The sequence below is a fragment of the Plodia interpunctella genome, chromosome Z (genome assembly GCF_027563975.2).
Source record: "Plodia interpunctella isolate USDA-ARS_2022_Savannah chromosome Z, ilPloInte3.2, whole genome shotgun sequence".
Lineage (NCBI taxonomy): Eukaryota > Metazoa > Arthropoda > Insecta > Lepidoptera > Pyralidae > Plodia > Plodia interpunctella.
In genome coordinates this window covers 11,980,701-12,006,331 of record NC_071324.2, presented here as the reverse complement: position 1 = coordinate 12,006,331, position 25,631 = coordinate 11,980,701, and the positions used below count along the sequence as shown (strand labels likewise).

The 25,631-nt window shown below is 36.2% G+C and overlaps 2 protein-coding genes across 10 annotated transcripts in view; both read left to right on the top strand.

Annotated features, from left to right (window-relative positions):
* Positions 1 to 552: 552 nt before the first annotated feature.
* LOC128683117 (mitogen-activated protein kinase kinase kinase 13-A-like) lies at positions 553 to 17,813 on the top strand. 2 transcript variants are annotated; one of them, XM_053768378.1, is made up of 8 exons: positions 553 to 666; positions 1,877 to 2,060; positions 8,252 to 8,425; positions 11,281 to 11,479; positions 12,300 to 12,638; positions 13,045 to 13,176; positions 13,809 to 13,961; positions 14,479 to 17,813. In XM_053768378.1, exons 2-8 carry the CDS (start codon positions 1,892 to 1,894, stop codon positions 14,825 to 14,827), a joined length of 1,515 nt encoding a protein of 504 aa, XP_053624353.1. In that variant the 5' UTR covers positions 553 to 666; positions 1,877 to 1,891; the 3' UTR covers positions 14,828 to 17,813. The 2 variants fall into 2 exon arrangements, with proteins under 2 accessions (XP_053624353.1, XP_053624352.1); XM_053768377.1 differs by having other exon boundaries at positions 8,249 to 8,425.
* A 2,698-nt stretch (positions 17,814 to 20,511) lies between these two features.
* LOC128682988 (titin homolog) overlaps positions 20,512 to 25,631 on the top strand; it is a 71,360-nt gene continuing 66,240 nt past the window's right edge. For 2 of the 8 annotated variants that reach the window (XM_053768093.2, XM_053768094.2), the window contains exon 1: positions 23,647 to 23,818. In XM_053768093.2, the coding sequence (XP_053624068.1) occupies positions 23,667 to 23,818 (152 nt within the window). In that variant the 5' untranslated portion in view covers positions 23,647 to 23,666. Of the gene's footprint in view, positions 20,668 to 23,599; positions 23,819 to 25,631 lie in introns of those variants that run through there. The other 6 variants (XM_053768088.2, XM_053768090.1, XM_053768086.2 and 3 more) reach the window with 6 other exon arrangements.

Genomic DNA, 25,631 nt, shown 5'->3' with positions numbered 1-25,631 from the left:
GTTGGTTGACTATTGAATGAATGAAAAGACCGGCTTGTCAAACATTGACATTGTACCTTTTAATTAGGTACGAATGCAAAGGGCTCCAGGTCCAAGTACAGACAAAAAAAATTGAAGACGACAAGGCAGTGTGAGTAACCAAATGAGAGAAAAATACGACATGCAATGTCTAATTTTTCCTCTACTTAAAGGTAAAGGACAGAGAAAACTATAAACTTTATTATATCTTCCATTTCGCCCATATACGAAATATAAAACACAAGAAGAAATGAGACAGAACTCTAATATATATCTTTTGTCCCACATCGGATATGCTCAGATTTCCAACGTCATGTCACTTATATGAGATAGTCTATTCATAGGTCTATTTTATATTTCAGCTCGTCGACCTTAGTTTCCTTTGTCTTTGGTTTTTTTGCTCATCGGTCTCTGTTCGTACGTGGATCATCGTTGAACCAAGCGACCAACTTCATGTGGATACCATTCGACCTACTCGTTCTCATTATTTATTTTCATTCATTCAACCAATTTCATTCATTCAGCTTAGCATCAGCCAGCAGCTGACAGTAGTAATTCAGTCAGCGTCCGTCCATCCGTTTCAGTCAGTTTCAGTTTATTGCAGTTGCAGATTAGGTGTGGAGATAAGAAGTCGCTCTACAAGACAAGGTAAGCAGTGTTTTATAATAAGTCTTTTATAGGGCTTGAATAAATTATAACTCAAATAAATAGCTAAACAATAAATCAATATTTAACAAATTGCTCACGATATTTTGTTTTTATTATTGACTTTTGCCCGATGATGCTTTGCACTAAATTTCCGCGAAATCTACTTTTTTGTGATTAAAAGGAGCTTATATTTTTCCCGTACTTCTTTCTATGTACCTATTCGAAATTTCGAAATATCAACTAAACGTGAAGAGTGAACACAAAAAAAAACAAATTCATTTGTATCTGTATTTATAGTTGTGTTGTGATCGGTTGGGGTAATTTTGATGTTCTCTAAACAATTATATTGCGATAACGGTACTAGTTTTTATTTATGCGATGGATACATTTAGTAGTATGAAACACAAAAACTTAAATTTTGTAAGTGAGATTTTGAATCCATAATTTTATAACACAACAATTTTCAGATCTGATAAATTTGATAGAATTTAATATATACCTACCTATATTAAGTTCTTCAAGTATTGCCGTGAAACATTTAAAGATAATTTTATATATAAAAAAAACAATCCACATAATATATTTAAATATTTTTGTTTTATTAGCTATTTCGCCTCACTTCTGGGCTAAAACCAAAGACAGGATTGGTTTCCTTGTCAAATAATAATAAGCCTTCTGTTACTGAGCTTAGATCAAGTTTCAATTGAAAAAAAATCCTATAAAATATCCCTGAGCTCATGTGTGCCTTTTGGCGAAGGCCTCCTCCAACTGCCTCCACTGGTCTCTGTCTAAAGCCACTTTTGTCCAGTTAGATCCCAATTTGGCTTAGCTCGCCACCTTGTTATAGTGCCCTATACCTTGCTTTCTTTGACCATCTCTGGGAGACCAGTGGGTTATCTGTTTGTTCCATATGTTTTACTGACATCACAGCATATGACCTGACCAGCTCACTTCAGATGGTTGATGTGATAGAGTATGTCGGTAACTTTGGTTGTTTTCCTTATTTCCAGTTCTTTATTTGGTCCGTCAAATAATTTATTAAAAATAATATAAACATCAAGCTTCTGTATAGAAAGATAATAAAGTAATAAAATATATAAAATCAGTTAAAAAGTCAGCCAATTCCACAACAGAAGAAATTCACAACAAAATATTTCACAGAAATTTTCTAGTGCGCAAATTGGTTTAAACTGGTTTTGGTTTTTGACAGGAGCTGTATTTCAAAATGGCCGAATCGGAGAATGCTGCCGCTGACAACACCCTGGACCTACTGTTGGAAGAGAGTACACTCAAGTTGCCCAAGCCATCCTGCCTTTCGGGTTTAACCAACGTCATGGCTGATTATTACAACTTCTATGTTCAACCTCTGATTGATTTTGATTTTAGTTATAAAGGTAAGTTTACATTAGTGTATTCAGCATGGTGACTCCAGTAGGCTGTACTTATTTGTGGGTGTCCAGAACTTGACTACTGACTACTTACCAGGTCAGTAATATGCTTACTTAGATCTTGGAGGCCTCATTGTTTTGTCGTGCTGTTACGTCGCCGCAACGTGTCTACGCAGTCTTGTTTGCCACAACTGCTGCGTGGACGCACGTCAAGATGGTACCTAGTCAACCGAAAGTTTACAGCAGCGACGTAAAAAGTAACCATTATAATTGATTCTGCTCCGATTTTACGACTGGCCGCTTGCCTGGGAATGCTATTGTTGCCTCATACAACATCCACGGACACACGACGGGACAATGTGGTATGGTAAGGCTGTTGACGAATAATAAGATTGAGCATTTTATCTGTTGTTTTATTTATCTGTTGAAATTCTGATAGTTTATGTAAGTAGGTTAAGTTTTAACATAATTCTCAAGACATTATGTTCACAACGACAATATCACCACCACTGTGGCCTAGTAGACGTCCTGCCAGACTGTCACTCCTGAAGTCCAGTATTCGATTCCTGGTCAAGTCAAGATGTTTACGTCTAGGCCTAAACTAGGCCATCGTTGTCTGTTGAAACACTCACAGTTACGGAAAAAAAATATATTATAATAGATGTTGTTCGCAACGCAATTTTAGTCTATGTCACTCTGTAGCTCTCCAACACTCCGTTTTGACATCATGAAGATAAACACACATACTTTCCCATCCTGTAGTTACCAGTTACGTTTTTACGACTAAACCGCTCGAACGATTTAGGTTAAGTTCGGTATCAGATTTCAAACATAAGCTACCTTTTTAAACCATGGGGGCTAAAAGTTTGTATGACAAACTCACCCGTTAAATTTACCCTTGGTGAGTGGGCCCGGCGGGATTTAGCGAGCAGTTACGGAGCTATAATAATGTTAGTATGGACAAGCATGGCGGCTAATGAGCAAAGGACGTCTAATAAAATGGGTTAATCCCATCTGGCAGTCTTTGTTCTGCGGCCATCCTTTATCTAGATAAGCTGACATTCCGAGTATTGAATAGCGACCAATAAATCTAGATAATTAGGTTAGCCCTCCCTTGTCGGCCTAGATAGACTCGGCCACATTAAACATCTAGGATAATCTATTTATAAAATGTCCTAGTTCAACGTTTCTTGACCTTTCACAGTCTCACCCTAAAATGACTTCAAGGACCAATTTTCGGATAAATTTATAAATAGTTTTCCTTTAAATTCGGTACAAGAATAGATGACCTTTGAACGCAAATGCTGTAACATTTGGTGTACCTACAAAAAAACCTATCTACAGTTAAATTAAAACAGAATTAACCAAAATAATTTGACTATGTAACTTTTGCAACCGGAAGTGTCGACAAAAAAAAATCTTTAGTTTATAAAAAAGAATACAGACGCAAGAAAATTAACAATAGAAAGCCATTATTTACTTTAGGAACCTCTATGGCTTTTATTGTGTAAACATTCCGAAATAAAATACTAAATATTACCGCAATACAGATAGATTTTGCATAAAGTTGTTTCAAATATGTACATAAGCATCGATCCATCTGATTTCGAAAACTGTATATAAAAACATAAATATTTTTTCCTTTTGATGTAATGTAAATTCCTCTAATTTTCTCAATAGATACGGGACACTAAAGCGACACTTGAGATGTGTTATGGTATGTGTTGACTGTTGATTCTGTCCATAATTCCCGAGGTCCCGTTGACCTTGTATTGTGACGAGCCTGCATTGATTTATCACACCCCGCTCCACCCACTCCCGCGGGAATTTCGGCCTTGTTGCATAGACAAGGATTTTCAGGGTCCGTACCAAGGAACATATATGCTACCTTACATTACATATGATAATATATGTATTTATTGCCCTCATTCTTCAACACCGCCTAAGTCCTATCCTATCGTCCAATAACGATGTAACTCGACACTGGCAAAAATAAGCTCTATTGAAGAAGTTTGATTGCCACAAAGAAGAAAAGAAAAAAAAAACATATATGCTAACTGGAATGATTACGAATAACAAATGCCAAAATAATGACATTGAAAACTAGATCCATTTGCTTTTTTTTTAAAGATCATATTTCCACAATTGTTGGCCACTAAATTTGTAGCCATCCCTTTCTGGCAAACTGTTATTGTCATATGCAAGAAAAAAATGTACAAATTTTAGACCCAAGTATAGGTTCCTATACTTGGGTCTAAAATTTGCTTTGCATATTCGTAAGCATTTTAGTTTAGTAATAAAAAATCTTTGGTCCGTATACAATGGGACATTTTGCTTGCTATTTGTTTGAGTTTGCGTGATTGTTAATTACGAATCTCAACCGCATAAATATAAATGCATATGTAGATGTTTTTATTCCAAAGATTTTTCACAACTTCCAATATAGTTTTCAACATCGACAACAAACATACAATCTGTACGAATATGTGAAAGTGTATTTGTTTGTCCTTATTTATTTTACGTCAAAACGGAGTTCAATTAATGTGATTTTTTTTTGTGGAGAGTGCCGCTGCATTTTACTGCGAGCGGAGCCGCGTCAATAGCTAGAGAAAAATATACGTATATGAAACTCATATATTTAAACAAAATATGATAAATTGTGACAAAAATAGGTTTAAACCCAAATAATATAAGCAATTAAAAATTATCTTGCATCTCTTTTTTGCAAATTTTTGTCTTACGGCCGTGAAATTCAATATATAACTAAAAGATTTAAGTATGTCACGTTAATAAAGACATAACCCACGACTTTCCCCACCTTCAACTGAACTTCATCGTTTCATTTTCATATGTTGATCGCCAGTTTACAATTAAATGTTCCTAAAGATGCAACCCTGGAACAGCCGGCGGGTGGTATCGGGGAGGCAGTATTGAGTTGTGAAGTGGGCTAATGGATTACTTCCATAATTAGAGGGAGAATGTTCGATCTCTGCAGTAGAACGCGCAAAGACCGGTGTGACAGTCTAATACTTGAAAATTGATCGAAATTAGATTGCAGATTATTTAATTATCAACTAATCTCTTATTTATCCATGTTGCATCCTGTCTATCCTCTAGCCTTCTGTAAAATGGTCATAATCAAATGTTCGGAAGCCGAAATGTACCATTCGAGGATAGTTTACTTTTCGAGTGACCTTGGAAAGTGCCACAGGTCAGACAAGACCCGGCAAAATACAAAACAAATGCGTTGTTTTGTATTGGTTACTACTCGGACTGCGCATTCATCCCAACTCAGCTACTTTATTACGAAAGCATTAAAAAGAACTACACGGTTGAAACTTAATATACTATATAGATGTATTTTGTGGATCGCCATTTTTATTCTTTAAATATTTGCAGTGTATTGTGACTAAATTGTTTAATATAAAACTGATACATTATAAAATCCTTCTAGTAGGTAGGTATAATTTGTTAAGATATTTTTTTAGTTTTTGTTAATAACATTGATAAAAAAATTATTGTGGCGCTAGTGTACACGTGTAAGCACGACCTTATTGCGATGTTTATTTACATGAGCGAGCGTGCGTTCTATATTGAATAAAGTTATTATTCTAAGCATTCACATAGGTACCTACGCTTCGGAAATTGTCCATTTGTAAATGCGTCTCTGAATCCTCAACTGTGAAACCATGGAATTACATCGAGAATATTTGCTGTATTTTACAGTGTACTGTGTATTATCTTCTCTAGGCTTTTGCTTTTTGCTTTCCATTTATTCTATGTATATTACGAACAGACATGTTACTTCGCTTAATAAAATAAACGCAGCTATACGCTCATACACTCTCAAATGCTCATTCTAAGCAAGAAATTTGCATTCGAGAATCCATTAGACATAAACACAGAAGCGAACATAGCCCAACCAGACAAATATGTTATCAAAATTATAAATATTCCCCTCACTGGGAGTCCATATGGCGGACTGGCCACTAAGCCACCGAATTCGTCAAAAAGAAAAACCCGAAAAGCTTACTCATTTACCGAAAACGCACAAATGCGTTCCACAGTAATGCCAAGGTGACGAATCGATAGCCGTTAGATCCAGGGCTCCGAGCCCTTGAACTCAACGGCCCCGCACCGTTTGTAGGTCAGAGTGACCTTTACCCTGCGTGGCTGAGGGACGAGCGACACTAAGATCTTGTCAACCTTCCTTGCACACGTGTGCGTCATTGGGATTGGTGCGTCATTGATCCTGTCGTTTTATTTGTGGGCTACGGTGCCGTGCCTATGACATGTTTGAATCGTTCGATTTGACGCACAAAGCACAGGATATAAGAGCATTCTTACATCTGTGGCACTACAATAAGTTTGATTGTTAATATTTACGTCGCGTTAGAATTGGCGAATTTCAGCTTTTTATGTGTACCTATACAGGTCAAAATTGTTGAACTAATTGATAATGTAAGAGACTCGACAAAACACGACGTTAAAATTATAGAAAATTAAATTAAAAAACGAGAGTCGTAGAGGGAATGGAAGATATGGCACGCACTTGAACACGATGTAACATTTGAGAACCTTTGCGTTATAAGCATAAAACCGAAAGAATACGACAAAACACTCGACAGATCTTTTTACATTCAGATTACAATTTAGCGCATAAAGTCAAGCGTACATCCAATCAAGATTAATTGTAAAATTGCAGCTAATTCCGCCGCAGAAAGTATAGAATTGCAGGACAGCTTGACCGCCTATTTACTTGTATTGAGACCCTGAAAAATTCGTGACGCATCGCTGAGCCACCTGCGACCTTGAACTCGTCTCTTCCCAGTTTTCACCTAGGCGTTCCTGGTCGCTTTTACCTTGACCTGCTAACGCAAATGTGGACCGTTTTCTGTTAATGTTTTAAGCAATATCGCCTTTATAAACAGAGCAACAACGTCTATTGAAAATTATTTTAAATGTTTAGCGTTTTGACTATTCAGTATATATCTTGACAAACTCGGTGGCGGTTTTTCAGCCGGCCTTTTCTCAGCTCCATACTCAGGTCAGTTATTACTCAGGTATTAGATATGAATTTACTTTTTTTTGCCGATTTTTATCGAAATATATTTCAAAATTTAGTAATGCCATCACCATAAACACAGATCTATATATTATTTATTTTGTCGTGTCCGGTCTGACTGTTATTCAACATAAATATACTATGAAATTACAATTGCTTTTTCCACTGTGTTTTTTGTATCGGACATATGTATTTACGTGTATTTTATGCCACATTTGGCTGCCCCTAATATCTGGCCGCCTTAGGCCCGATGTTAGGCAAATCCCGCTACACTCAAATGTTCACCTATCATATCACACTACGGTGAGGAGAGAAGTCATCCCCACTTTAAGTTAAGGAGAGGAACAAACTTTTTTTTGTATTTATAAAATAAGGGGCAAATCAAAGCTTATTTACAAAAACACATTATTCCTAACCTCTGAACCTACTCGTAAGCTATAAGCATCAAACATGTTTGAGGGAAAATGGAATTTGTCGTCTTCAAAGGGATTGTGTTAAGACTTCACGTACCTTGGAATGCCATGGAGTGAGTTGTGGTTTTATGCACAGTACAGTCGACTGCTTGTCTTTCCGCCCTTTATGGACTTTATGCCGCAGTAATATGGGGAACATTTGTAATTAATTTGGGTGTGTTGAATCATTTCTTGTATCGTACGTTGTTTCCCAATGTCTTGTAATTAATGTTGTACTTAGTGTTTTTTGTCCTATATCATCTAAAGTATGTTAATAAAGAAATTGGAGCTTATACAATTTTGCTTTGTTATTATTGTTTTAGATTTTTTTGAGGTTTAGTTTCAATTAGGTAATATAAAATAAACATATAGTAATATTATGAAACTGACGGCGTATAAAACTATCATATACTTTTATTTAGCTATTTATTTGATTGTTATCTAACAATTCTCTGAATAAATAAATACATTACATTTGTATAGTTTAATATTTAGGTTAATTATAAGTATATATTTTTTCCCACATAGCATTATCTTTATGACCCAAAGGTTAACTTTTAGATAATGCTTTTAGCATTAAATCGGCCTACTTATTGAGCTTATACAAATTATATAATCAATAAAGCTTATAAATAAAATAATATTCTGCCCACGATTTAAATAATTGTTTCTCATAGCAGAAGAGTGGGAGGTCCCGTATGACGCCCTTAGCGAGATGGAATATGTCGGCGCAGGCGCATTTGGCAAAGTGTACTCGGCCAAGTTGAGGGGCGAAGTGGTGGCTGTCAAAATCCCGGAGGATAAGCGTGAAACTGATATGATTTACCTAAGGGAGCTACGCCATGAAAACATCGGTTAGTGATTGTTGACTTTTGCATGTATGTATATATTACTTGTTATATATATTGCTAGCTCGCGCGCTTCGTATATAAAAAATGGATTATATTCTAATGGATTTATAAATAAACGTCTTAGCGATAAGTGCGCGTTGTGTCCTTTTTATTATTATTATTTATATTTCTATATTTCTTTTCACAATAAATAACATTTTTATTTCATTGTATTATAACTTGTTCTTTTCTTTCAATTGTATTGTTTGTTAGAAGTTCAAAAGCGACTTGGAAAATTATTTTCTTTTCAGATAGTTCGAATTAAGAGGCTTTGACTTCTATTCAAGCAATACTCGGAATAAACAACTTGTTGAACCGTTTATCGTCGTTCTTTATAGAAGAAAAAAGTCTTTATTTTCTTACTTTGATATACAATCAATATAGAGGTACAATAACTCATTTATTCATATAAATAACAGGTCACACAGTGGTATGGTTCCGTAGTTCCGTACTACAACCAAACCAAATATCATTACTATTTTTTAATATAAGTTTAATTTATACTTTGATAAGTTATCGATGATAGGTAATTCTAAATATTTCACATGGAGTTGTTATATCTATACTATTATTATAAAGAGCTAAGCGTTTGTGAGTTGGTATGTTTGAAGCGGGTAATCTCCGAGACTACCGAACCGATTTTCAAAATTCTTTCACCTTTAGAAAGGTACATTATCCAAGATTGCTATAGGATATATTTTATCTCAAAATTCCCACGGGAGCGAAGCCAAAGACAACATCTAGTTCTTTATATCATGCCGCCTGTAGTGGTTGAGTGAGGGAATAATTAATTACAGCTCAAACACAAGTTATATCTCAATTCCGTGGCAATATCTGTGTTTTATAATAGTTGACAGTTGGTCGAGCGTTACTTGTAAACTTGTAAAGCCAAATTAGGTATGGTAGATTTCCATCTAATTTCGTTATACATGAATACTAATGCCATAGCTTTTGAATTCCTAACAACAACCGTTTGGTCGGTAGATGAGGGGTGGGGAGGGGGAAAAATGCGAAAATTGACACTTTACAGATTAATAATTTACGAACAATTTGCTAAATTCAAAAACGCTCTTTTCAGACCTTATGTTTAGGTACAGTGTCGTTTATTTATTTATAGTTTTAAATATTGACTTGGTAATATCGACGTAAAGACAAAATAAATCATGAAATCTTTCGAATAGGTAGCTGATCTTCAAAATCTTTTTTGTGTGTAATCACCAGGGTGGTTCGTGTTTCGATCGGTGGGGTCGGGCTGTCATTACAATTTTTCCAATTAACAAAGACAAGAATGAGTTTTACTATATGATTTTACATTATGTAATGTACATTTTATGAATGATTGATTTTGGAAATGATTCCTTCCTCAAGAAAATTGACGGATTGTAACGACCGCGCAGCCGCAGCGGTCGAAACGCTCTGCGAACCACCCACCAATGCTAAGGAATCCAGGAAATTATATCAATATTCTGATTATGGCAGAAAAAAATATTTTTCAATTAGCTTCGTAATTAGTTATTTGAAGCTTTGAGGTTATTGAGCAAATCTAAGAAATTGAAATGCGTAATATATTTTAGTATAAAGTTTATCTAGCAAAATGAGTGGGCGTCGAGTTTTAATTCAATATTTCAGATGAAATAAATCAAATAAAATATTCTCTTTGTACAAAAATTAATAGGCACAGCCAACAGAATATCAACTTACCCAAAATTATTGCAAAATTGGCGCTATTACCGCGCCATAGAGGTTCATGCAGGGTATCTTGACCTGCTGTTGACTGTACTTGTAAAATAAATCACTTATTTTTGCTTAGCGACTGGCGCTTCTGTGTAAGACAAAATGGAGGTATTGCTTGCCTCGCTCAAGCGACTTGTGGTACGGCCACGTTTTGCGTAGACCGGCAAATCACGTAGTGAACAAATGTCTGGCTATGCCGCTCCCGCCCGTCACTGGCAGAAGTGGCAAACCCAAGAAGTACTGGCTTGATGTCGTCAAGGGTGATATTCGTGCCGCTGGTACAACTATGGTTTCCGAACACCGTGCGAAGTGCAGAAGTAGTACTTAATAGCCGTACTTTAGAACACGACGAAAAATATAACACGTACTAAATGTGTTTATACTTTTTTCCCATGTCAAACAATATAAATAAAATAGTTATGCTTGTGCGACTCGTGTGCTATTTTCATTCACAGATATATTCTGCGTTATTGTGTGTGTATAGTTTATAATATCGAGAAACTGCATATATATTATGTCTACAAAATCGGGACTCGTCCTTTTTCAGTCGTATTCGTCGTGGACGTTAAGTAGAATGAAGCACGCTTAATTACCCGAGATAAAGACGCTGCTGCTGTCTGTCTGTATATGTCATTGGAAAAACTGATAGATAAAATCTTTATTTGTAGCCACAACACAAAATACACAACACATACAGGTTCTTCATATTAATAACACACACAATACAAATTGGAGTGTGCTGCAGCAATACAAAAAGGACACAACTCAGCGGTACTATTACCCGGAGGGGGGCAATACACTGATTTTCAGTTGTGACCTTAAGGTACCTAGATGCGAGCGCGACATACGAAGACGATGATAATGGGAAGTGATGGCTATTCAATAATTGACCACACAGATTACAAGTAGATTGTAATTATATAAACAAAAAATATATAAAGTTAAAATTTGAACATCGGATAGAAAAAAATATATAAGAACTACGTTAAACTAACTCAACGACAGCCAGCCTTATTGGCGACATGTTGGATATTTAATTATTGGGCGTTTAAAACTGATACTGATATTTGATTCCTCTCCCCCAGTCCGGTTCCGCGGCGTCTCCACCAAGGGCCCAAAATATTGCATCGTAATGGAATTCTGCCAGTACGGATCGCTATACAACTTCCTGCACAGCGCTCGCGTGAACATTGGCCGCACCCTGCAGTGGGCCAAACAGATCGCAACGGCATTAGCATATCTACATGCCCGAAATATAATCCACCGCGATCTGAAGAGCCCCAAGTAAGTTTTCGATATTAATTTTATTGCATAAGAATACAACGAAATTATCAATTTTGACCTTTGAACCACTTGGGGTTCACTTTTCTAAAAAAAAAAATTAGCCTATGTCTATCTGTGTGCCAAATTTCATGAAAATCGGTGAAGTACATTTCGAGTTTCGGGCGTAAAACCATCTTTTTATCATTATTAGAGCCTACGCGAGCAGAATATCCAATTGAATAGTCAAGAAAACGAGGTGACAAGCTATATGCCAAGTTTGAATCGTTATAATTCATTTGTTAATAAGTTATTGAATAAAGTATTGCTTGATAGGGTCTCGATGAAGCATTTAAAATATGTATTTGATATTTTTCTCATATCCCAAAATAACTTATGAAAAGTTACATTTGGAGTATTGCCTTATATGGACCTATGGATAAAAGGGACAGAGAATGTCGAGAGGCTGTGCTGCTGGAGAAGAATGAAAAGAATAAATTGGACTGATAAGAAGACGAATGTAGGTAATGCTAAAACTAATACACGTTCAGCTGCAAGTTAAAAAAATACCAAGTTGTTTCAACAAATGTACATATTATATAGTAAATAAATAAAATAGTAAGTTGATTAGTTTTATTTTATTTGTGTGTGTGTGTGTTAGCGACCTTCGTCGGTAAAAGCAAGAATTTATGTCAGGAGTTGATTGCGTAGACCTGTCTTGGTACGGTGTCATAAAGTGCAAGAACGAGATGATCGTAAAAATCTATTTTACGGCGCGAAGCTCACACGGCACACATCCAGGCTTCACACCTGTAACTTGTCACATCGCTAAACCTCCTTTCAGTGTACTGATCGCGGACAACCTTGTGTGCAAGGTGAGCGACTTTGGAACATCAAGAAAGTGGGAAAAGTTCAGCTTAGTCATGACTACACGGGGCACGACGTACTGGATGGCCCCTGAACTGATGCTAGGCAAGAAATGTTCAGACAAGGTTGACGTCTGGTCGTATGGCGTTGTGCTGTGGGAGCTGTTGACCCAGGAGGTGCCATATGAGGACCTGCACCCTTGTGCAGTGACGTACGGAGTGGGCAGGGAGAAGCTGTCCCTGCCCGTGCCTTCAACTTTCCCCATGCATCTGAAGGTCCTGATCCAACATTGCTGGAACCGTCAGCCGAAATGCAGGTACGGGTTTTTAATGAATTTTGTTAATATATTTTTCTAGCGGCGCTTCCGTGCTCTCGTGGGGATTTCGAAATAAAAAGTATCCTATGTGATTCTAATTCTGTGCACCAGCGGAAGCAACACTCCTGGATTTTGTCCTTCCATCCAGGTCTAATGCGAATTACTAACTAATCATTTTGGTCACCCATCCCGTGGCAGACCATACGTATGGTAAAGATAAACCCCTCGTGGTAGAAAAAGAGGTCCAGCTATATTGGCTGAAGGGAGTGTCAATTCATATCAAAACGACAAGTCTGTTTCGATGTTTGTCTGAATCCGTACATCACGTCCTTAACCCTTACGGGGTGGACAGAGCCAAGAGATGCCTCTGAACCTCATGAAGTATAATGCCCCTCCTCGCCCTCAGGCCCTCGTTCACCCGCATCACTGAGGTGTTGACCGTCGCCATTGATCAGTATGGTTGGCTGCGAGACGACCTCTTCACCACCATGCAGGACAGCTGGCGACAGGAAGTCCAGCTGGTCAAGAAAAATGGCTGGTAAGTATTAGTAGATATTTGTTTTTAACCCTCGACGACAAGTGGGAAGTTTAACTTTTGTATCTTAGCAGCCATGCGACTGAACCGAATTTGATCTAGTTTTTCTTAATTCAAAGAGAGTGTTTTTAACTATATTTCGAAAATGTGTTCAACCGTTTGGAAACAATCACTTTTTTTCTACCAGATGAAAGAATGGCAGCAACTTCGGAGTCGGGAGTTGCTTAAATGTTTAATTTAATTCTTATATTCTGATCAGAGTCGTCTCCCTCTCTTCTCCACCTGTAGCAAAGACGTCACCTCAACTTCTCATGTCTCCTGTTGCATTCTACGGCTGTGACTGATTGAGTTATTTCACACGTGGACATAAAAGAAACATCTTTATTTCAGACATAACAGTTCATATCATCATGTAAATAATTTTGAGGTCTGTATGCCTCCTAAACCTAACCTTCCAACTTTGTCTATGAGCATTGTGTAGCTCATAGACAATGAGACATGCTTATCATAATGAATTAAATAATTGACCAGTGATCCAGGATCTTCGAACGAGGCAACTCCTCAACGGACACACTGGACAGGACAGACATGATGTGTTTTGTCAAGACGGGAAAAAATAACGCGAGAGTTTTCAGGCAAGCCGCGCCACCTCCGGAGCCGGTCGTGGATGAGCCTCCAAAGCAGAACAACTTCCTCCACAAGAAGATCATGCGGGAGGCCACGAAGATGTACATGGACGCGTGCGCATTGTACCTGCGCTTGGAGCAAAGAGAGAGGGCCATTGCAGAGTGAGTATAAAATTATTATAAATAGCGAATTCTAAAAATTACAACTTTCATTATTATATATTTATATACACTTATATTTTAGGTTTCACACTGAACCGTGTTTCAATATTGATATTATAACATACTGTATACCGTGTCAATCTCAACCTTGACGTTGGAAAAATCATCTTTTTGCCATGATACAAAAAAAAAACACTTTCGTAATCGACAACATTCTCAAGCGTTAACTTCAAAAACTGATAACTAATTAAAAAAGCAACTTTTAAAAATCTTCTCTGACGCGGTTCTCAAAACTTTTTGTTGATCTGGGATAAAATGTATCCTACATTTACCGCATAAGATTTTTAACGCTTATTTGTTGTAATATCTTCCAAGATTTTTACACCCGCGTTTGGTACACTTGTCGAAGTCCGCCCAATAAATAGATTTTGCCTGTAACAAACTTTACACACTCCAATCCTCAATTTTCCGTTTACAATATTAATTTGATGTGATATTGATTGAATTTGTCCATCAGACGGGAGAAGGCGAACAACATGGCCAGCTTCAAGAGTCGCCTCGACCGACGGCAGCGCTCGTCGTCCACATCGTCCGGCCTCACTGCTGCGCAATTGACGGTCGTCAAACTTCAACAGAGCGTCAACCACAAAGTGCGCACGGTCACCCGACTCGCCAACATGGCGTCGCTCCCAGATGACGTCACAACACAACGTCGCAGGTCCCGATCGACGCCCAGAAGCGAAACCAAAACGAACGATTTAAACGGCCATTTTAATAAACAAATCCCAATAAATACCGAACTGGCAATCACCTGCAATGATAATGCGAACGATGTTGACAAGTACATCGAACCGGTCGCTGTTTAATTTCCATGCCTAGTTTAATTAGGTACCGAATTTAATTTATCGCAATTAAAAAAAAAAACAATAGTTATATGATATTTCAATGTTAGTTTAATAATATTGTATTTGTAGCTCTGAATGTGCATTTATATGCCAGGAAAAGTTAAATATTTGATGTCTATTTAAATATCGAATTACATGTAATGGAAATTGAAAAAAAAAGCCTAACGCAGTAGTCTTTTTGACAGAAGAAGAATAAATGGTGGTAAATTAAGTATTATGTCAAGTAACCGAATTAAGTGGACGGTAATTTAGGAAAATTTAAAAAGAAAAAGGTTGAGACAAATATTTTTAATAGCAGTTGTAAGATGAAAAATCATAACTTATTAACTGTCTAAATATATGAAAATATAAGTAGTAACTTTTGAAATACTGTGTCGTTTGTCGACATGAATATATTTTCGTAGTAAAATAAAACAGATAAAAAATGTATGTCATAAGATATGATAATTGTAAACCACATTTAGTTAAAAGTAAACTTGTGTAACAACGCTTGTTAGCGAATGGTTGTGTATTTCCCATCTCTTCAAGGCCTACTTCGTGCACAGTGGCGACCTCTTAAGGTTTTTTATTATAGGCATATATATATATATATATATATATATATATATATATATATATATATATATATATATATATATTTGTATATTATGCTTCATTGATTCGATGAAGAAGTCGATAAATGCTCACGTCATTTTTTTACTTTTTTTTTATAAATAAGTATTTTTTATTTTTATTTAATATAGTTTCACATCAGTATCATTTTAGGAAGATTGTATCAAATTTGACATGTAAGACTTACATTTGACATTAAATATAAGACTAAGGGCCCGTTTCTCCATCTTCTGATAACATATTGTGTAATCAGATAGATTAAATCTGCTGAAGTTATTTGCCAGTTAGCAACACTTGTGCGACAAATTTTTTTAATGATTATCTGTTCGTTGTGTTTATCAGTTCGGTACGGCTATCAGGTACTTTATCAGCGATGAAACAGGCCCCAAAAAGTGTAAATAAAATAATCGGTCTGATTCTGAAAACCCGCCAATTTTTTGTATTGTATTAATATTTTTTATTTTTATTGTTACGTCGCGTATCGGCATTGTTTTAGTTCGTTCTTATCATGTACATAACTGATCACATAATTCCAAGATTGTGATATATATTTTTTAATATCTGTTTGTTGTAGTAAAAAGTAAACTACGAACATAGCACTCAATCACAGAGAATAGATCTCGATAAATTTCTGTGCACTCATGCGCATGATAAATGAAACACAGGACAAACTCCGAAATGAGTGAATATAATAACTTGAAATATATATTTCATAACTTATGTCATTTTTTCAGCGACTAATTTACAGATAAAGCCGGCATTTTGTATGGAATTATAAAGTATATAAAAACGCGCACGCGTACGCGATACGCAGTCATTTTGATGACAGGTTGATGTCGTGCACTTTTGACAGATGAGTTTCGTACCAAAGATTTATGGCTATTTTTAAGTTTACGCTTAGTTTTTTACAGAAATAATTATTTATATTATTATTATATTATTTTTACTTAATATTTGTAGCCTTTAACTAGTCTTCTTTTTATTAATTTAATTTTGTTATACGTTTATTAAGAATATCGTTACCTTGAAAATATAAATAAATACATAAGGACAAATTACACAGATTGAGCTAGCCCCAAAGTAAGTTCGAGACTTGTGTTATGGGATACTAACTCAACGATACTATATTCTATAACATATAAACATATAGATAAACATTCAAGACCCAGATCAATCTGAAAAAGATCATTTTCCATGTTGCCCTGACCGGGAATCGAACCCGGGACCTCCAGTGTAGCAGTCCGGCGTGATGACCATTAGGCCACGGAGGTCGTCTAATAATATGAACACTAAATGTTTGTAGGACATTAATAAAACTACTATTAAACCTCATTTTTACGTGATGTGAATTTCATGCCTAATTTATAATGTAATTTATGAATTCTAGTCCTATTTGTTTTTGTTTTTTTTTATTAATTAGGAATTAAAGTCATAATTAAAAAAAAGTGATAGGTACGTAAAAAATATTTTTATTTTAAAGTCCCACTAAGATTGTGAAAATTCCGAATTAAAAAAATCTAAGACTTTAAGTGTATCAAACAACACTGATAATCCCTTTTATACTCTTATTTTTTTGTATATACCACCCATCATAGTCACTTTTCGATTGATTTGCGCACGCGCATGTTTGAATGATATTTAGATTGTTTGTGACATGTTATGTCACTTTGCCATGCTATTGGCAGTAAGTGTGATTAAACTTAAGAAACTGTCTTTAATTTCAACAATTGAAGATAATAAAGTGAGATAGAATAATCATAATATTTTTACAAGCTAATTTATTATTAGATCTAGTCTCTATATTTAAGTCTAGTCTCTAGTTAGGTCCATTTGTTTGACTATTTAGTTTAGTAGTGTGTATACGACTTGTTGTCACTAAGGTCGCGTCAGATACCTTTAGGCGACTTGAATAAAACCTGACACTAGTGTTGTTGCTTGAAAAAGAGAAGTCTAGTTTTGAGTGGAGTTTTTGAAGCATTATAAACGGACAATGCTCGTATGAATTACTACTGACTGAATTGTTTCATCATAGAACTGTGTATTAGCATTTTGGTTGGATGTTTCGGTATATTGTTCTATAAATTTGAGTATATTTTCATGCCAGTGCAATAAGTAGGCGTTTTTCTATGTAAATAATGTATATTACTCTGCGTGCACGCACGTGTTTTCACATTTCGTTCACTTCTATTTAATGTACCCGCAGTTGACACTATATCCCTAACGATCAAGGTAAAACACAATGTTATATTACTCAATGTGTAGTTACAACATGTCTGTAATAGTTACAATCCAGTCTATATTTATGTATCAGATTGAAATAAAGATGTGAAATTTTTGCATTGTATTTTTATCATCCTTCTAACTTGTGCTCGCGGCTTCGCCCGCGTGGATTTCTCTGCGAAAGCGGAATAGACATGATTTTCACACAATATTCACCCCCCATCATAGCCATTTGGGGGTTGAAAAAAAACGTAGTTTGAACGGGGGTTTTTAACTATATGTATGGAAAGTGAAAGTGAAAATACTCAAAATCCCGGGTTAACATCTTATAGGCATTTCATCCCGGAAAATGAGGAGTCCTGTAGGAATTAGATACATTTCATCCCGGTAAATGGACAGGTTCCCGTAGGATAATTGAAAAACTAAATATGAATCAAAAAAATTTCGGAATCCCGGGTTAACATCATATAGACATTTCATCCCGGAAAATGAGGAGGATCCTGTAGGATAATTAAAATAACAATCCACGGAGCTGATTTACTTTAACGTTTTGTAGAAAGGTGTAAAGAGAATATAAACAAATTGTTTTTATCGATTAAAGCCTGATATAGATATAATTTGAATTTTCAATTTAATTTTGTTATATTTTAGTTTTGAACATAAAGATAATAGATGGCGCCACCAAGACTTTTAAAATGCGCTATGGTTTCGCTCAGACAAAATGATACAAGATGAAATAAATCACTAGATGTCGCCGCTAAAGCTTTTAATTCTCTAAATCACGCTATGGTGTCTTTTTCACAAATCCATATTAATGTTATAAAGACGTAGGCGTTTTTGAGTGTTTGAGGCGGGTAATCTCCGAAGCTACCAAACCGATTTCAAAAATTATTTCACCATTAGAAAGCTACATTATCCGAGATTGCTACAGACATTTTTGTTTTGAAATAAATTAGTATTCAGCCAGATCAATCAACATTTATAAAAAAATCCGAAAAAAAGCGCTAACGAAAATCTTTACGTTCGTGCGCTGGCCCTACCATTGATTATACATGCACACAAAGTACTTACTACAAAAATATAGGTATTTAGTAGATCCATAAAAAAGTCCGCGACACAATACTATGTATCTTTTTGTAAAAGTTGCATTTTTCCAATTATTTTTACACAAGCATATTAATCCTCCTCCTTATTGAAAGTATTGAATAAATATTGAGATTATTTCATCATTAAGAAAATTTCACGAAGACAAATGTTGTCCTTTACAGCACATACATTGTATTAATAGATTCAGAAATATCGTGAAATTAAAAAATACGCACGCCGAATTATGATACTTATGTGCACAAGGTAATTTTATTTATTTTCGTTGTATTCATACAAAAATTGTTATCAGTTGTCAGAACGACTTTCTCTGTCTACTTTCTTTCTTTATTAAAACTAAATTTACAATACAATATATATTTATGGCCCATAAAAACTATATTAGTACAAAATGATACAATTGTGCATACATATGGACCAATGGTGGGCCTACTGACTGACAGACAACGTACACCCAAAACTGCTGGGCGGGAAGCTGAAATTTGGCACATGCCAAATTTCAGCTTCCCGCCCAGCTCCCCTCCCGGTGAGTGTAGGTAGTACTAAGAGAGGATTTTTTGGAAATTCTACTCCGAAGGGGGTGAAAAACTGTAAATATGACAGTTAGGATTTTTTGGAAATTCTACTCCGATGGGGGTGAAAGGGGTGAAAAACTGTAAATATGACAGTTATACACCGTTGAAGTTAGTGACTTGAAAATTTGGATTTTGGTTATTTACAACAAAGTAATGCGTGTTTCAGATTTTGATTTAATTTCACAATTTTCTGAAAATTAACCCTCAACCCCTTCAAAAGGGGGGTGAAAGATTGTATGGGACTTAATAAAATTTTCAAGATAAAAAGCTGAAAATTGGCACACTTACTTTTTGTAGTAAATAACGTAAGTAAATACAAAAAATCTTTAATTTACGTTTGTGGTTAATTAAAGACCGGGACGTAAAATGTCATAGAAAATGGGACGGCAAGTGTTGCAGAAAGCGGGAGTGGGAAGTAGGAGCGGGAAATGGGAAGGAGACACGTAGTGGGAAACGGGACGGGATATCTACTTTACATTACATAGCAGGAAGCGGGAGTGGACAACTTTGCGGGACGAGACACGCAGCGGGAAACAGAAAAAATGCAAAAAAATTGAATGATATATGTTTACCAGTCTTACAGAGTACGCGATAAAAAAAATTCTGAGACCTTGCTATGCTTGGGCGAAACTGCGGGCAAAAGCTAGTAATGAATATTGCGAATAAAAATCCGGTTAAGTGCGAGTCGTACTCGTGCACCAAGGGTTCCGTACCAACTTGCAGGTATGGAAAACAAGTAAAATTGATGCTGTTAAATTCAAATGCGCCCTGTAGATATGTGAGTCAATTCATAATCATCATCTGCAGCCCTTTGTGACCAACTGCTGGGTCAATTATTGCAATGAAAGTTACTGGGTAAGGTTTTCAACTGAAGGGTTTTGCTTAGTAATGGAAACAGATACAAGATGTTCTTATATCTATGGTAATTGGCCATAATAGGTAGTTAAATAAAATAATTGAAAAGCCAATAAGGAATACATTGTAGCGAAGCAACTACACGCTTATCACCAGCCACCCTCGTGCAGTCAGCTGTTGTGCCATGATGTTATTAGCAAAATATTCGCTCGCACATTCTCCGCGCCACATAATTTTCATTTTATTTATAGAATGGCGGCGCTTCGCGGCCGGCGCGCGCACACGGGTACACGCGCGCGGCCAGCTCGCACTGGAACTTATGGAGGCGCCCACGTTCCCCACTAGTGGCCTCCACACCGTCCGGGCAGCTCCTGGTGCCATCGCCACAATCAGCCTGCCCATACCCGCCGGCACGCCACCCTTTCTCTTCCAATGGTATGTTCTATTTTCATTCGCTTTCATAAGTTTTCGTATTTTTCAGTTATCGAATTAAAATAACCATTACTCGATTCTAACTCTTATTGCGTTGCGCGTAAGTGCAGCTTTTAGATGCGCGTGCGCCGCCCGGCGAGTGGCGTTGTTTGTTTTTCACTTGTCGATTTATAAATAAGGAACCAGGAAGACTATGTCTTTGGACACCCGACACGGATACATTTAAATAAGCTATCATAATTCAACATCTGGGATAATATTGAAATTGTTTAGGAACAAATATAAAGTAGTTTATACGATGCGAACATTCGCGATTTATTTTGAATTGGTCACAATCATGTTCGTGATTTGTTTTATCCCGACATAAAAAAGGGGAATTATAGATTTGATTGCGCTATATGTGTGCGTGTATATATCTACGATAGACAATAAGCATAGTCATAAATTAAAACAACATGTGTGTATGTTTGTACCAGTACATATACCTATGGCATGGATGAGTACTGCCACTGCTGGAGAGTGGCAGTACTCGGAGGGATTCTTCAAAATTTTTGAGATACCAACACTTGTATTAGCGGGATGTGGTTCTGAGTGGTTCTAACCTTGCGGTTCGAGCTGCATAGAGTTATCGTAACACCTTCACTTGTTAATATGACTCTGACATACCTACTACAGCATCAAGTACTTGAATATCTTCTACAAATTCTTCTATCTTCTTACAACAAATTGCGGTTAAATCAAGAAATCCATGTAGGAAATATTTTGGATCAGCTACTCTCTTCAGAACAAATTTGGTAAATACTAGCTTTTTTTAAGCGGGCAAAATTTAGTAAATACTAGCTTTTGCTCGCGGCTTCGCCCGCGTGAATTTCATAGTAAAATCTCGGTATTTTTTTAAAGAAAAATGATGAAATACCAGTTTTCAGCTTTTTATTTTGAATTTTGTATTAAGTTCCATACAATATTTCACCCTACTTTTGAAGGGTCAATTTTCAGAAAACAGGTCACGCCGCAATGACTCAGAAGAAGAGAAGGAGTCCAATAAATGTCGATAAGTGGCTTTTTCGATGGCAAAAATATCGCACAAGTGGTTGAATATGAGCCACCGCACACGCCATATTCGCTTGAACACTTGTCAATATTCCGTACACGCATCAAAGAGTTTACTCCGACAAATTGAGGGCAATACATTTCAACTGTGGCAAACACGCCATGTACCTACCTAAGGTAGGTTTAAAGATATTCTTATAAAAAAAATATATTTTGACTTAAAATTAGATAATATACTCAACTAGCGGCGCGTGCGGCTTCGCTCGGGTAAAAACAGAATAATTTATACACACCTAAACCTTCCTCAGGTATCACACTATCCATTGGTGAAAACCGCATGAAAATCCGTGCAGCAGTGTTTGAGTTTATCACGAACAGACAGACAGACGAGGCAGAACACTTTGTTTTATAATTATGTAAGGATTTATTATGATTTTATCCGAGCGAAGTTGGGACGGGCCGCTTGTATAATTAATAATAAAAACAACTATTGCCTTATGGAACGCTTGCGAAGTATGCGATGTGTCGTATGGGGTAAAACGAATGTACATTGCGTGTTTCGTATATGAGATTTTACCGCAAGGAAAAACCAGCAATGTACGTCGTAACCGCCAATACGGCGAACTGTTTGCCGAGAAATACCTATAGGCGGCAGTATGTTTGTCTGTTTGCGATGAGATGGTGTCTGTAATGACCGGCAGATGCTGGGTTCGATTTTAGGTCGGCGGGCACGTAACATGTAAATCATTTGTTTTTATGTACCTAACCTAATTTTGCTGTTTCATAGAATTCTATATGGAATGATAGTTGTTGAGACAAAACCTCGAATAGGAAAAAAAAAACATCTTGTTTTATCAGTCACCATCATCAGGCATAGATCAACAAAAGGCAAAAGTACTAGTGTAGAAATTACAAGTAATTTCTTTATGTCATGCTAGCCGCGCGTTCTTCTTCACACATATAAATACTTATTGTGGTTGGACCACAGATGGGGGAGAGATGTATCAAGGTTTACTACTAGAGAGAAAATGTCATTGTTATTATTTCCCGATTAAGACGCCGAGGGCGATTTGAAACTTAAATTTTTAGTCTGCCTCGTACAGTTTTACATAAAAAAACAAAAGAAAAACACGTATAAAAAAAAGAAAACTCAGTACAAAAATCGTTAACTTTCACACGCGCGGCTCTCATGGCATAAAAAAACGCGTGCATCCAACTGAAATATATTTAGATTTTTAATTGCTTCCTAATGTTCGAATAAAAAACGACTATCGGAATCGTGTTAGTTTTAGTTTACCTTTTACTCACTAAAAATAAATCTGATGTTATCAACATGTGAAGCTAACTATAAAATCTTGTTTTTGTTTCGGTATTACGAACAGCGCCATCTAGCGTTTTCAGGCGAGACGATGAAACTATTTCGACATCGGGAAATTCGATAGAAAATTTCCCGCCATCCTAGCGACATCTATTGATTTTCAAATTTAACACTTATTGTTTCAAATAACTCTAAGTATTAATTACACGGAGTATTTGACAAAATTATAATCTATAGCTAACTATTCCAGGTGTGAAAAAGCGTCGTTTTCCAATCGACTATAATCTTTAGGTAGTGATAACTACATTTATTGTGTTCAATACAACTTTTAGTTTCGTTAAATCCGTTGTAAGATAATCCGATAGTCATGACTGCACAACGATCTAACGACATTTAAAAACATCTAATATATGATAGTAAATATATTTTTCAATTGGCTTTTATCAGCGAAGTTGCTTTCCAACACTTGGCGACGGCGCGCATGACATCACGGACCTTTTCCTCCGCCCTACATGCGTCTCCCTTGCCGTAAACACGGGTAGGGGCGCTGGCGTCGCGTCTACCAAAATATCTGCTCGCGCGCAGTCCGCGGTCGACCTGCGCGAACTCGCACGACACGAAATGCGCTCCTGTCATGGGCAGCAACTGTTGCAAGGGTGACGCCGCCGGGGGACCCATCAGGTCTTCCTCCTCCATTTACAGCAGGTATTTCTGGCTGGCCATCCTCATTGCGCAGGAGTGCCGCAGTGTCCCGTGGATTCTCCGCCCCACCAACCCTCGTCTGTCGTACGTGCTGGTGTGATCAGTGGACTCAGTGTTAGCTTAGATTGTTATATAACCTCTAAGGTCAGTCATATCATTAACAATTTTCGACAATAAGACATGTGTCATTATTTAGCTAGTTCCTGGACATCGGCGCGTGCGCCGTTGTGAATTTACGGTATTGCTAAGTTCATTACATGCAACATGTAGAATAGCTTTGTAGTTTGTTGTCAGTTCCTCGTATTTGTTTTAATTGATCCGGTCGTTTACTGGCTCTTAGTAATTATATATTTACATGTGAAACAAATATATACCTGGTAGCAAAGTCAATAGACAAATCCAGACTATAATATATCCAGAATATTTTCAAAATGAATACATTTTAGTCATGTCTTAAAAACCTATTTAAATAAACAATGTTTTGTTGTCTTATATTTATTAATAATAGTGGATCTTACTACTAAACAAGGAACTAATATTTATATATTTTTTGTTTTCATATTATTTACGAGATCGTGATCGTCTTGTCATAGATATTTTTATGGAAATTTAATAAGGAATAGTTTAATTTCCGATGTGGATATTAGAGTTTATCTCATACAGACCATTAATTCGTTTGTATAGCATCAATCGTAGAATGAAACTCAAAGCTACACTCGTTTTACCTGAAGTCGTTGCCTTACCAAACAAAAGACCCATCTCTTGTTACACAAAGAAAACTTAAACCGTGAAGACTTTTAGCTCTGATGAAACTTAATAAAAATTCCTACATTGCACTGCTCGAAGAAAGAAATTTCATAAAGTAGAGAATGCTTTATTGAATTGTATTCTCTGACCTGCATTGCAGCGATAGCTTGCAGCGTAGATTTTGTATTAATAATATGCTTGAATAGACTTAAAATGTTTTCATCGAAATTTACTGTCTGGTTTTTCATCACAACATAACGCAACTATCTATACTTTCGTCTCGATATAAAAATATAAATAAATAAACAATATCATACATCATTCCCTCGCCTCCGTATTACCTTGAGTTGTATAAGTGGATTGCCACACTTTATTCACAAATTTTTGGTTGGAGGTTAACATATTTTCGCTGATTGAATGAAAATCAGTTTAGGATAGAAATAAGTAAGGACTTATTTCTTCTTGCGGATTATCCATTGTGGGGTTAGATCCTCCACGATCCTTCCATTCATCCATCTGTATTGGACTGTAGTTTCTTTATCGACCTCCGCGCTTTTCTTCTTATAAACGAAACGGATTTAAATGCAGTTTTCGCTATTGTTAAAATAATTTATTAACAAAGTTTTATTAATACAAAACAGCGTTAGACTGTGTGATTTATCTCTAAATGCTATGGAGCGTATGCTGTTATTCGTGTAAATACAATGTAACTAAATTAATGGAACAGAGGAGAATAACGTTTCATTTGTATTGTTACTAATTAATTTCTAAAAAAGTATTGCAGGTACTTGGAATAAAAATGTACAAAAAGTTAATGAATATATCTACAACTAAATGTTGCCCGGGCCTTTGCTGCCGTGGGAATTTTGACATAAAATATACCCTATAGCAATCTTGGATAATGTACCTTTCTAATGGTGAAAGAGTTTTTGAAATCGGTTTGGTAGTTTACCCGCTTCAAATATACAAACTCACAAACGCTTACCTCTTTATCATAATAGTATAGATGTAATTCTAAATAAATTTTGGTGAAAACAATATTTTTTTTTCTTTGTTAACACTAAAATCGGAATCAGTTTGGGCCAAAAATCCCGTTTAGATAGTTGGGCAGGCATAATAAATTTCAAATTAAAACAAATCATTAATTATA

Bases quoted from the DNA above. Each gene is read 5' to 3' on its own strand.
- LOC128683117 (XM_053768377.1), top strand. From the start codon at position 1,892: ATGGCCGAATCGGAGAATGCTGCCGCTGACAACACCCTGGACCTACTG. The intron at 12,639-13,044 runs GTACGGGTTTTT...CCTCGCCCTCAG, and splicing joins AACCGTCAGCCGAAATGCAG to GCCCTCGTTCACCCGCATCA. The intron at 13,962-14,478 runs GTGAGTATAAAA...TTTGTCCATCAG, and splicing joins AGAGAGAGGGCCATTGCAGA to ACGGGAGAAGGCGAACAACA.